This window comes from Carassius auratus, chromosome 7 (assembly GCF_003368295.1).
Source record: "Carassius auratus strain Wakin chromosome 7, ASM336829v1, whole genome shotgun sequence".
Lineage (NCBI taxonomy): Eukaryota > Metazoa > Chordata > Actinopteri > Cypriniformes > Cyprinidae > Carassius > Carassius auratus.
The window spans coordinates 22,222,865-22,235,679 of NC_039249.1; the positions used below are offsets into that span (position 1 = coordinate 22,222,865).

The 12,815-nt window shown below is 38.9% G+C and overlaps 1 protein-coding gene across 2 annotated transcripts in view; it reads right to left on the reverse strand.

The window, feature by feature from the left end:
* Positions 1-12,815, reverse strand: part of sin3ab (SIN3 transcription regulator family member Ab) — a 51,542-nt gene that overhangs the window by 9,493 nt on the left and 29,234 nt on the right. The window contains exons 7-17 of one of the 2 annotated variants that reach the window (XM_026267929.1): positions 12,131-12,283; positions 11,879-12,034; positions 11,630-11,719; positions 11,391-11,509; positions 11,035-11,245; positions 10,746-10,862; positions 10,402-10,640; positions 8,670-8,853; positions 8,014-8,581; positions 6,511-6,680; positions 6,248-6,421 (exon numbers count right to left, since the gene is read on the reverse strand). In XM_026267929.1, the coding sequence (XP_026123714.1) occupies positions 6,248-6,421; positions 6,511-6,680; positions 8,014-8,581; positions 8,670-8,853; positions 10,402-10,640; positions 10,746-10,862; positions 11,035-11,245; positions 11,391-11,509; positions 11,630-11,719; positions 11,879-12,034; positions 12,131-12,283 (2,181 nt within the window). Of the gene's footprint in view, positions 1-6,247; positions 6,422-6,510; positions 6,681-8,013; positions 8,582-8,669; positions 8,854-10,401; positions 10,641-10,745; positions 10,863-11,034; positions 11,246-11,390; positions 11,510-11,629; positions 11,720-11,878; positions 12,284-12,815 lie in introns of both variants that reach the window. The other variant, XM_026267928.1, reaches the window with a different exon arrangement.

The window sequence follows — 12,815 nt, forward strand, 5'->3', positions numbered from 1 at the left end:
AAAGAAAAAAAAAAGTCCTGTTTAAATGTGCATGGGTAGCAGACCCATATAAATAGAGAGACTAAATGGAATCTGAACTATATTTTGATTTGTAAATAATATTTAATAAGGAGTCATGCTAGGTATACCATGTAAGCTGTACATTTTCCCTTATAAATTCACAGGATTTAACCTAAAATGTTTAGAGAAAAAGACTCCATAGATACGTATCTATCTACACAGATGAAACTGTGGTTAACAAAGTAGTTAAATAAAGAAAAGGTAATGAAAAGAGGAAGCAGATAAGAGCGTGACATTGAAAAATGTGGTCATTAAAACAAAAAGCAGTGATTTTGGCCGATTAAGCCACTTTGACTGATAGCTTGATGGATGGTCAATTGGTTTGCTTGAAAATCAGCATTTCCTATACAACCATCTTTTACTGTGACTTCAGCATTCTAACTGTGAACACAACTGTAGTACAGAAAAAGCACTTTATTTCTTTTAACACACCATAATATCTCATCTACACTACTGATAAAAATCTAATCCTTTTTGCTTTTCTCAAAAGTGAAAGCATAAAAATTAAAGTCCAAATGTAAACTTCAGTTTTGATGTGAAAATGTGGCATATGCATACAACTGAACACATATACACAAGTATATTGAATCCAAGCTGCCAAAATGACTCATTTTCTGCTTCCAGGTTTTTATTACATAATAGAGATGGAAATATCAGCACAAGACTATCTGCACAGACAGATCAACACCTACAACTTCATCATTGCCTATTAAGCCCCACCCACTCATTTGTTATACAGACAGAAGAAATACTACAGCAGGATCACTGGACTAAAAATAACTAGGGCTGCCTTCAACTAAGGATTTTTCTGGTCGACTAGTAGTTGTTCATTTTAAGTATTAGTTGACTAATCGCACGCTTATTAATAAACCATTTAAATCATTATAATGATCCTTTCATTGCTTACAAAGTCCATAAAGCTATGATTATGAACATGTCGGGGAAAAACGGTAAGGAGGCTGCATTAACATTTTAGTAATACACTGATAAACAAGTGCTTTCTCGTCATCTCCACAGTAGCGGATAAGCCTGTATGCATGTTCCACATAGACCATTACATAACCTGAGAATATTTGTTTTACATTTGAATTGGTTAATTTTAAAAGTAGACATTTCACTCTCTATCGATATATTTTTAACATTTGTAAGGCAAAGATATACACCGTTTCTCACTCAAGTTCACAGATCGAGGTGACAGAAAGCGCAACCTGTTTGATTTCATTATTTTACAAAATTTTGTTGTTATTGTGAGTGCACACAAATAAGCGTAGAGTCTTTACAGATTTTAAAGATGTATTACTCATATCTGTAGGACAAAAAATTATGAAGTATTTTAAGAGCAAGTTAGACCGGCGCCTCCATCTGTCCTGAGGTGAGCGCTACTGTTCAGCATCCACACTCCACACAGACGCTTGAACAGCACACATTTCCCTAGGTTAACATTCGATTGAGCAGTCATGTAATGTTGCTTCTACTTATACATTGCAGGGCAGCAGTGACTGTGACATCTTTAACATTTAAAAGGATACTATGGCAAAGTTATTGCTTTCTTTATTCAAACTTACTTTGTTTTTGATTGATTATTTTAATCTACTGATTATTTTGACAACTGAGCAACCTGATATATATATTTTTTTGTAACAAATAGATGAAGCGAAAATCAGGTTTTACTTTGACTATTACTATATAAACTAATGATGAGGCAATAATAATTGGCTCAAATAAAATATCAAAACCAAGAAATCACATGATTGTATTGAACAACACTGTTAAAATACATAATATTAACTAATCGACTTAAGTACATGTATTAAAACAAATACCTGTAGAAGGCTCCAACAGCCTGGTGACATTTCACTTTACAGCGTGATTAAACAATGTTTAAAATCCATTACATTTTAATATTTGGCCACATGCAGCAACGTTTATTTTGAAATCGCAATGTACAATTCCTGACATATTTAGACATAGGTTGATGTATTCTCCTGTGTTGGCAAAGGTTTATAAATGATTTACGTTACAAATCTGGTGAGATAATGCAAAGTTTTTTTTCCAGATGACGTTCAGAGGAAGAGATTAGCAAGAGAGGAAGAGGAAGAGATAATTCAATTACAATTATCATTATCGTTATCAACTCAATATCACAATGCGTCACAATCACAGTTTTCAAAATTACTGCACATGGCTACATTTTCATTTAAATTATCAAATCTATTTTGTGCTAAAAAAAAAATATATATTATATAAGCACAGCAGGCTGTTTTTTTTAAAAAAAAAACTTATTTAAAATAAGTGATTTTAATGAGTCAATCTTTTGTTCGTTATCTGGCTCGGCTCGGTGTTCATCTTCAGTTCTCTCTTCACAGCAGTTTAGTCAGTGTACTGTTTGAGTAAATTAATTACTCAGGGATATTGGTCTGTTTAACTCAGAGGGAGTGTCAGCCACATTAAAAAAGTTAACAGCTTAAGTCATTTGTGGATTAATGCATATTGGAGACGTGAACCGATTAAAACGATTTAGTTTGATTTGGTGAACTGGTTCAAGAAGATCCGGTTACATCGAATGATTCGTTCACGAACCGGATATCACTACACTGTTTGTTTTGAACTCTCTCACAACAGACAAGGTAGAGATTTGCTATTTTTGGACCAAAATGTATTTTCGATGCTTCAAAAAATTCTAACTGACCCTTTGATTTCACATGGACTACTTTGATGATGTTTTTATTACCTTTCTGGACATGGACAGTATACCGTGTACACAGTTTCAGTGGACGGACTGAGAGCTCTCGGATTAAATCTAAAATATCTTAAACTGTGTCCAAAAGATGAACAGAGGTCTCACGGGTTTGGAACGACATGAGGGTGAGTTATTAATGACATAATTGTCATTTTTTGGTGAAATAACCCTTTAAGTTATAAACATGTCTTTGTAGTAATTTAAACTAAAACGGATTGTCTCTTAACGCCCTCACACTAGAACTCATCAACAAAGACATCTATTGCTGTTGCCACCACCTGTAGTACTTCTAATACTCTCTAGTTGTTATTCTGACTACGCCTTTTCTTTTTTGACTTGAAACAGTGGTCTGGGTCAGTGTTGCCAACTTGTGAAAAAACGGTAAGAAGAATCAGGCTGCATGTGTACAGTAGAGCATGTGTACAATACTATTTAAGACAATATTTACCTAGAATATGCATAAAAACTACAGTATACTTTGAGCTTTAAATGTACATCTTTGGTAGTTTTATCCATACCATACCAATTCCATAATAAAGAGAGAAGTCCACAGTTGCTGGATCTGAAATCAAAAACTTTCCCACTATATGGTATTTGAAAAACAGTAAGCTGAAATGGTAAAATATACAAATTCAGGGTATTTCAAAAAAGTCTGAGTATAGTACCAAAATGACCTTCTACTTGCAGTGAAATTTTGAAGTGTGCATTTGATGGAAACTTTACTATCCCATGAGGCCACGAGAGAGGATTATGAATGGCAGTGAACCGATAGGTCACATGACAGTAACATGGCAGAGATAGTCTCAGGTTACGAATGTTAACATGGTTCCCTGAGTATGGAACAAGACACTGCATCCTCTAGGGGTTGCTATGAGGAACACCTCGTCGTGACCCGTGTCTGAAGCATACATTGAAAAAACACCAACTTGTTGGCCGGCTACAGCCTCTGATGTCACTTCCGGCGTGCCTATCAACAAGCACCTGTAGAGCAAGTCATTCACTTCTTCGTCTGAAGCTTGCGTCCGAAGCATGGCAGGGAGCTAGAGGACGCAGTGTCTCGTTCCCTACTCAGGGAACCATGGTTACAATCGTAACCTGAGACATTTCCTTACAAAGGAACTTTGAACTACTTCCTATAGGGGTCGCTATGGGGAACAGTATACCCAAGCCTCCATGCTGAAGGGAGTGCAGGCTAGAATCATGGCAAGCACCAAGTACCAACTCTACCATTTCCACAGGAGTTGCCCCTGGGACATTAAGACGGCTCTCTGTGACAGTACCCCTTATTGCCAAAGGCCTAAGCTACATACCCAACTTAATTGTTAGGGCCTCGGCCCGGGGTAGAGCTGAAGACTTGGATTAGGAAAGATCCCTTTAAAGCAGGGGTGGGGAACATTAATCCTGGAGGGCCTGTGTCCCTGCAGAGTTTAGCTCCAACCCTGAAAAAAGGGATACTGCTAAGAACCTAGCATTTTCTACCAAGTCTTGCCTGTCAAACAGGGGCTACCGCTAGCTTAAGCATAAGCTTGCTGAAAGAGCTGTCTGAACAGTTCTCTAGTAGCAACAACCTGTTTTGATGGGTATCTGAGGATAAATAGATGGAGTGGCGCCCAAGATGAACGGGGCTTTTACCAACTCAAGAAAGGGCACGAAGCAACCGTGCAAAGCCCTCACCGTATATGATTTTAGAAAGAACGCAGAATACTAGAGTGCAAAATTATCACAGTATGGATATCAGAAAGTGTGCAAAGACTTCACGTGCACACCTACCATAACATGGATTTTCAAATACTGTTCTAAGGAGGGGTTTTCATGATAGAGCAGCTCACAGATGGAAAAATAGTATGATTAAGAGTCATCAACTCGATCTATGGAAACAATACTGGAGCGCTCTGGGAAAAACAGAGAACTCTGAGCTCAGAGTAGCATGCTCATAGGCCCCCTTTTTTTGGAAAAAGGGGAGTGCTGCTAAACTACCACAAGAATCACACAAATAGCCCCTTATGTTGAGGGAAGCGATGCTTGAAGTGTATAAACAAAGTGGCTGAATGAAGCCCAAGGTACCAAGGTCTAATCATCTCAAGAGAGGCAGAGCGCGTAACCCTTACCGTACAGGATTTCAGAAAGTGCACAGAGTCTTGCGTGCACACTTACACAAGAACGCTGCCTCGTCTGGATCACATCCCTTAGGTTCTGCTTATTTGCTCATGACCTACGATTCCTCTCACCCCTGCCCGCAGGTGGGGGAGGAGCGCGAGTTGTAACAATAGCCTTTGTGGCTGTCTTTGATCCTCAGATCGAGACAGACCAGGACCTCTATGTTGTTTGGGCTCAGGCTTGGACCTTCGTGGAACAAAGGATCTGAAGGCAGCAGAGCACGCCTTCGTCTCCCTGAAATTCTCGATCACCATCTCCACAGATGTCTCTCCGCTGCCACCATGGCCACCATAGTCCCGCCCATGGTTGAGGCGGCCTGCTTGGTAGCATGGAGAGGTCTGTGGTGCGGCGCCGCTACCTGATCAGGAGAAAGGCCCTTGCCTCAATCCAGGTCTCTTAGCAGATCAGCTTGATATGCTTGAAGCACTACCATTGTTTATAACAAAGCCACAGCCTGACCTGCTGCTGTGTATGCCTTGCCATTTAAGCCAGATTAATTTCTGAAGGAGCTTAGATGGCAAGGAGGGCGCTTAAAAGAAGATGTCTCGCCCTCAGAAAGACATTTTATTTAAATGTTTTAGTTTTTTTTTTTTTTTTTAACGGCCTTAAATCATCACCTTGTTAGCGCATTTTCATGGCAAGTCCAACTTTGGCGCGATCGATAACCTCTAACAGCTCTACATACGCAGGGCAGGAGAATTGAGAAGGCTCAGCCTCAGCCTCAAGCCTTCCTTGAAAAAAAATGCTCACAATGCATGCAGATTGTCTCCTCAAAGAAATCACGTGAAAACACGCTCCTCATCCAAACAAATGACGCAAAGATATCGGGTGTCAAATAACGCCGACACGGATGCACACATTGTCTAAACACTTGCTAGTAGTTGCCATGATATACAGAGAAAGATCGCTCTTACCAGTTCTTTCAGATACACGCTTCAAACAGAACAGTCAGTGAAGACGAAGAAGAGAATGACATGTTCTCCCGGTGCTTGTTTATAGCCGCGACTGTAGTGACGTCAGAGGCTGTAGCCAGCCAACAATTTGGTGTTTTTTCAATGTATGCTTCAGACACGGGTCATGACGAGGTGTTCCTCATAGTGACCCCTAGAGGACGTAGTTTGAAGTTCCTTTGAAAGGGAACTCCAAATTTCATCATCACTTCCCATATTCATACTCTATAGAACAATCTTTGTTAATGGTCGCAAAGCAAGTTCAAATTCAAATGTAGTACCTACGCGATTTCTGACATTCAGCAAGTGAGTCTTGGTAAATTAAAAGAGATAGTTGTACCTTAAAACAGTTCTCGTCAGACATCAGCTGCTCAGCTTTGCGCTGGTAGGCTGATTCGGCACTTCCTCTAGAAGCTTGGGTGGACAGGGACCCACCGGTGGCTTTGTTGGCAAACTCGCTAAGGAAAAGATCAGTCACCTGTACACAGACCTCATCGCTTACTATATGCTGGAGCTGTGAAAAAAAAAAAAAAAAAGATTAACTGTTAGATGAGATCTTAAAACACTGAAAATGCTTGCTAAAACCACTACTTAAAACCCTACCTGTCTCACTATACTCTGGATGAGTTTGTCCATGGTGAAGGCAATGTAGGCATGGATGGTAAACATTTCCCTAAGCTGGTCCTCGTACTGAGATGTCTCCATGTTGCCATCCAGGAGGTTTCGCACCATCTCTAAGAAGGCGGAGTAGTAGTCTTCAACATCGATGTCCACTGCAAAAACAACCAGGGCATTTCTAATGAATCAATCTCCAACTACAGCATCATAAATAAACAAATTACAGCCTTAAGGCCTTTCCACACTGAGCATGATGAGAAAAAGGGAGGCAAATCGCTGACGAACGGTGCTTTCACACCAGCTTGAAACAATTGTTCACCTTCTGCTAATTCATGCCTGCATGATATAAAGCATTAAATGCATTAAATTAGGATAAACAAGGTTCTACACCAGAAACAAACTATCTAGAATGCTAACAAGAAGGCTACATCCTAAAATATAAGTACAATTAGTATCAATCTACACTCGAAAATATTATTGCTTACCTACTTTAAACCATCACTGAGAGCTTGTAATAACTTCTGATTGATCTTTTGTTGATGATACATGGTGTGATTCTATAATAAGCAGACTCATGCCCTCTTTGTACGTTTAATAATCCTACACTCCTAATATTTGTCATAAACATCCTTTATTGCTATAAAAAAATATATACCACGAGCTGCATACAAAACACATACAAAAAATATATTGTCATAATCGTGTTTATTTGCATTCATATTTCATGTGTAGAAAAATAGCGAACACGCCCTGAGACATAACACTTGTGCACATGGAAGAAAACGGACGGTGCTCTACAGATCACATAATTAATGGACAATTAATAGAAATGTTATTCTGTATAAAGAACACGTGAGAATACATTTGTTCTCAAATACCAATGGTAACAAGAACTCAGCATCCACTCTCTTATCTGGGATACTCTTCTTCTGTGTTTGTTTTAATTGGTTTTCTAAAAAGCGCCACCATTCTCATCCTTTAGTGCAACTGCAGCTACTCCGGTCACCTGATCCTAGCTCAAATAATTTTGGACGGCCCGTGTTTTCGCTTTGCGATACTGAATAGATTCGTCGGACTGGTGAGAAAAATAAAATACAATTCACAATTTAGGTGAGCAAATGTTTGCGGCCTATGTGGAAGCATGCATAGAAATATATTGCTTTATTCCAGCGCGTCGTGTCCGAAATTCGTTTTGCTTCATCACATTCAGTGTGAAAAGGCCTGTAGGCCCCATTTACACTAGTGCGTTTTGTTTTCAAATGAATAACTTTTTCTATGGTTATGCCTGTTATTTGATTATTTGTTATTTGATTATTTTTAGTTTGAAAAATCCGGTGTTGCGTTTCAGTGTAAATGAACCAAAACAGAGACTTTTGAAAACAATGGCATGGCTGGCCAGATTCGCTCTGTGTATCCTTGATAACGGTGTAAACAATAACATCATTATTGACTACCTGCTTAAAATCAAGAGTGAAATATGAAACTTACTGGGTTCCTTCAAACGCAGCTGGATGGCCGGGCTGTCGTTCTTCTCTCTTTTCACTCCCAACGTGTTTCTTTCCCACTCTCTCTCTCTGGCATCTTCCTCTATCTGTTTTTCCGCCTGCGTGTAGATCCGTAGCAGTCGGGAGCACAGGATCTGGTGCAGCCGCAGAAAGATGTACCAGTTATTGTTGACATAGAAGAGGTTGTAGGCATCGTCACAATTACTCAGCTTCTGCTGGGTAGCTGCTGTATGGCTGAAGAGGAGCTTAGACTTCGTTGACGTCGTCCCATTGTGCTTTTTAGTCCCGTCTTCATCTGGTTCGGTCTCCTCTTCTTCCTCCTCCTCCACATCAGAAAGCTCGCCGCGTCGGGCGAACAGCATGTCGGGAATGAAATGGTATATGATCTGTTTGATTTTGTACTTGTCCTCTTTGTGGATGCCGGACTGCCTCTTCACATGGTGGATGATGAGAGCAGCCGTGTCTTCCAGGATCTGGCTGTCCTCGTACATGATGGTCATGTGAGGACCTGACGGAGGGGCGGCATTGTCTTCTGAAGCCTGCTCTTGCCGCTAAGTTGATGAAAAGGCCATTATGTGCAATCAGACAACAATATTTACAATTTTTGGATTCAAAACATACATTTGGAATGTTTCATACCTCATCATAAAGAGTCTCGATTTCATTGAGCAGCATTTTGGAGCGAAACACCTTTGTGTCGTTCTGTTTGAAGTTAATACCTTGGTGATCTAAAGACTTCAGGTAATACTTCTCATTCTGTTCCCTCCAGATCTTATTGAAGCCACGCTGTGCCTCTCGCCACTCTTCTTCTTTAGTTTTCAGCCTAAGACGACAAACATAATGAATTCTCTGAGCAAAACCTGAAATGAAAAGAACTGTTTAAGACCGTGCTCTCGCTATATGAATACCATATGAGCAGGTAGGACAATATTTATGGTAACATAGGAACTGAAAAAAAAAATGGTTTTTATAAAATGATAAACTTTACAATTCAGCATTTATTATTATTTGTATTTTTTTAAAAGGTTGTCAAAAGTATAAATTACATTAATTTAAACAATTATTAATCGTCATATTAATCAAATAGTACCGTATTTTCCGCACTATAAGGCACACTTAAAAGCCTTTAAAATAGGCTGTTCTAAAATAGGCCATTCATTGAAGGTGCGCCTTATAATATATATATATATATATATATATATATATATATATATATATATATATATATATATATATATATATATATATATATATATATATATATATATATATATACACATACATACATACATATAGAGCTGCTGAGAGCAGTCTCACCCCGGCTAGTCCTTCTGATATGTGCTGCTGGCTCTGAGGTCTCTTTAGTGGTTAAACATAAAATATAATTCATTTTGGGTAAATCTAACAGGTAATCTTTGGTCTGTATTCAATTTATCAATGAATTATCAATTAATGAAAATAAAAAAGGCAAATTTATATATTCCGCTTCATTGTAATGGCTTATGGCTATTATTATGTTTAAATGAAAATGAAAGGAGGCAGTGGTATTTGATATCCTATTTAATTTTATTGTAAATATACAGTGAGGAAAATTGCAGTAGGCAAGGCGAGCTGACTGATCTTATCAAGTACGCTGCCGTTTGCAGAATTACCAGATTTCCGTTCTCGCGGACGTCACACTCCCGAGACTAAAGTCCAAACTACCGAGGATGCAAGTCCAAAATCAGCATACTTTGTATCTACAAACGTGTGCCAACCTACATCACCAGACCATTTGACTAGTCTTACCAGTACTTTAGACTGAAGTGGAATCACAGAATCAACAGGTCTGGGGGGAAAAAGTTCATAGGGGGAAAAAGTTAATGGGGAAAAAAAGTTCCGGGTAATTTCGGTAGAAATGCGAAATTAGAACCTTAATGGTTTAGATTTGTATAATGCATTCGCTTCTTGGCTGACTGAAAATGCACATTTATTCTCTGTGGGTCCTTAAAAATTTAAGACCTCTTGAATTCATAATTAAGACTTTCTTGTACCATTTAAAACTTTCTGTGGCGAAACTAAATTTAAGACTTTTAAAGACCTACAGAAACCCTGAAAGTGAACCTGGAGAAGTTTGAGGTTTAAAAATTGCATTAGGCCAAATAAAAATGTTAATTTTAATTTGAAAAACAGTGCAGCCCTATATGCTTTTGAATAATTTCCATAATCATGTACTATATGATATTTAAATTGTACTATAAAGAAAACAAAAACTTTCTAATCTGTCCTCTTTCAAAGAAAGAGCCTTTTCTCCCCACAGTGCATGACATTTTTATAGTTTTATGAATTTGCTAGGAAGGAGTCACCTTCAGACAATAACATTTATGCTGACCTTTTGAGTACAATAGGTACAGAGACAGCAGGGTTCGTCTTAAGCCCATCTATGATGTCTGGAGCTTTATCACCATATATCCTCTGAATAGCTTTACGATGGATGACCTCAGAGGAGCCTCCGATGGTGTTGTCCAGCCGGAACTTGGCCTGTTCCTCAGCCGTCATGCGCGAGAGCCTCTTTTGAACAGCCTCCAGAACACGGATGGTGGCGAGGTTTGTCTCCAGAACCACATCAAGCTGCACGACACATGACATTGAAATGAATATCCTATTACACTGAAGACAATGAAACTTTGGTAAACTGAAATAATATAAAAAATTGATATCACTTTTTCTGCTTACCTCAAATCGCTCATCTTCACATCTATATATATGCTCTTCGTACTGGGTCTTTTTGGAGCTGACAAAGGTTGAGTCCTCAGACCAAGATGGAAATGACACCCATGTATCATTCAACACCTGAAAATGTATTCAACATTAGCTGAAATAATCAAAACCTTAGCAAATGGGTACCCCTTAGTACCAGTATACCATCAACCAACACCAGCTGCAAAATCTTTAGCTTGAGTGTTAAGCCTGCAAAAAATAATAAATTCAAGTTGTACTAGGTGTGAAAGGATGGTGAACTCACCTCTTTGCACAATGGAGTCCTGCCTGTACATCGAGGCTGCTGGAAGCTTTTGGGAAGGGCTCTGTAACTGGAGCCCAATCTTTTGCAGGATGCATAATCAATTTCCATTGCAATGCCTTCAGTGGCTCGCTCTTTGGGAAAGCTCTCAATATGGGCACACTCTCTGTAGCCGAGGAAGTTCTTGAACCATGTAAAAAGCTCAGGAAATTTCCTGATAATAATAACAAAAATGTCAGAAAGTAAAAAGGTTTATTGAGTTCCAATTTATAATTAATTAAATGAAATGATGGCTGCATAAAAGCCATTAAATCAGACTGAAAGTATGTCAATATGAAATTCTAATGAATTCCACTCACCCCAAAAATGGTAAGACCAGCTGCACAAGTTCAGCCCGTGAGATCACTTCTTGATTGAAGATGACCAAACAGCGCAAGAAATTGTCGTAAGCCTCTGAACTCCGCAGAGCTTTCCGCACCTGAGAAGGGAACACAGTGTACATGCCACATAACTCACTGTAATCCTTGTAATATTTACTGTACCAACTTAATTAGCATATTTTTGCATTCCACTGCAAGACTATATTAAAAGCAATCACCTTTTCAAAAAAGAGAGATTCAGCACCAATTCCAAGTTTACTGGCTTCAGCCAGCGAATGGTCTTTTCCCATTCCCAATTTTTGCTTTTTCTGTTGAGGAGTTAAAAGAGGATGAATAATGCTGGTACAATAATAAATAATAGAATGAATAATAATAATAATAATAATGAATAATACAATTAAAAAAAAACAAAAAAAAAACAAACAGCAATTTTCAATGTTTTAATTTCACGTTTTACTCAAAATTACCTTAACAGGGGGCGTAGTGGGCAGCCCTGGATGTCTACGAATTGGACATCCATTCTGATTAAACCTCTGCTTATTGTTCAGTTGAGGTCTCTTTACGGTCACCCCATGATCAATACGCACAGCTTCAGCCTTCTCAGCTGTAGTCTTACTCAATAACTGAGGATAAGAGAGAAACACCAAGTGAGATATTACAGATATAATAATATAGATATTATTACCACAGATCTCAACAGGCCAGATCTCAAAACCCACCACTGAACTGTTAGCATCTGGCAGGAACTGGCCGAATTCTGAAAGAAGGTCCTCTTGGCTCTTGAAAAGCTGGGCCACCTGAGCATAGACCTGCTGCTCTGTGAGAGTGGGTGTGTAGTTTCCCCCTGCCTCCTTAGCATTACGCTGCTCCTTCTGTACAACAAACAAAGCACAAGTTTACCATAAGCATGCAGCATAAAGGCCTGTAAACACACACCACTAGGGATGCACCGGATGTTCGGTAACAGAAATAAGAGAAAGACGAGATCAAGTAGACGAGCACACTAATGCAGCAAACATGTCAGTAGTGTGGAGGCAGTGTTTATTACTGTCGGAGGAAGACGCAAAAATCATTACATGCACTGACAGCGAGAGACTGTTTAGTGCTGTATCTCATGTCATTAATTACTGTAAGATTATTGAAATCACGAAACGTCCTTACACAAATTAGTAAATAAACTGCAGAATATTGTTTTGTAATACACGCATGTATTGCATCTTTTCTGGCAGCGCGCCACAAGCTCGAGGTGATATCTGCCTGTAAGCCAGGGTTCAAAGTCCCAAAAAAAATTGCCCTGAAACAGTGATACTCCTCAGTTGCTCAGTAACCTTTTTATGAAGTCATGTGACTATGTGATATGTGTGACAAACATTATTAATAAATCTGCTGTTGACCACAAAAAGC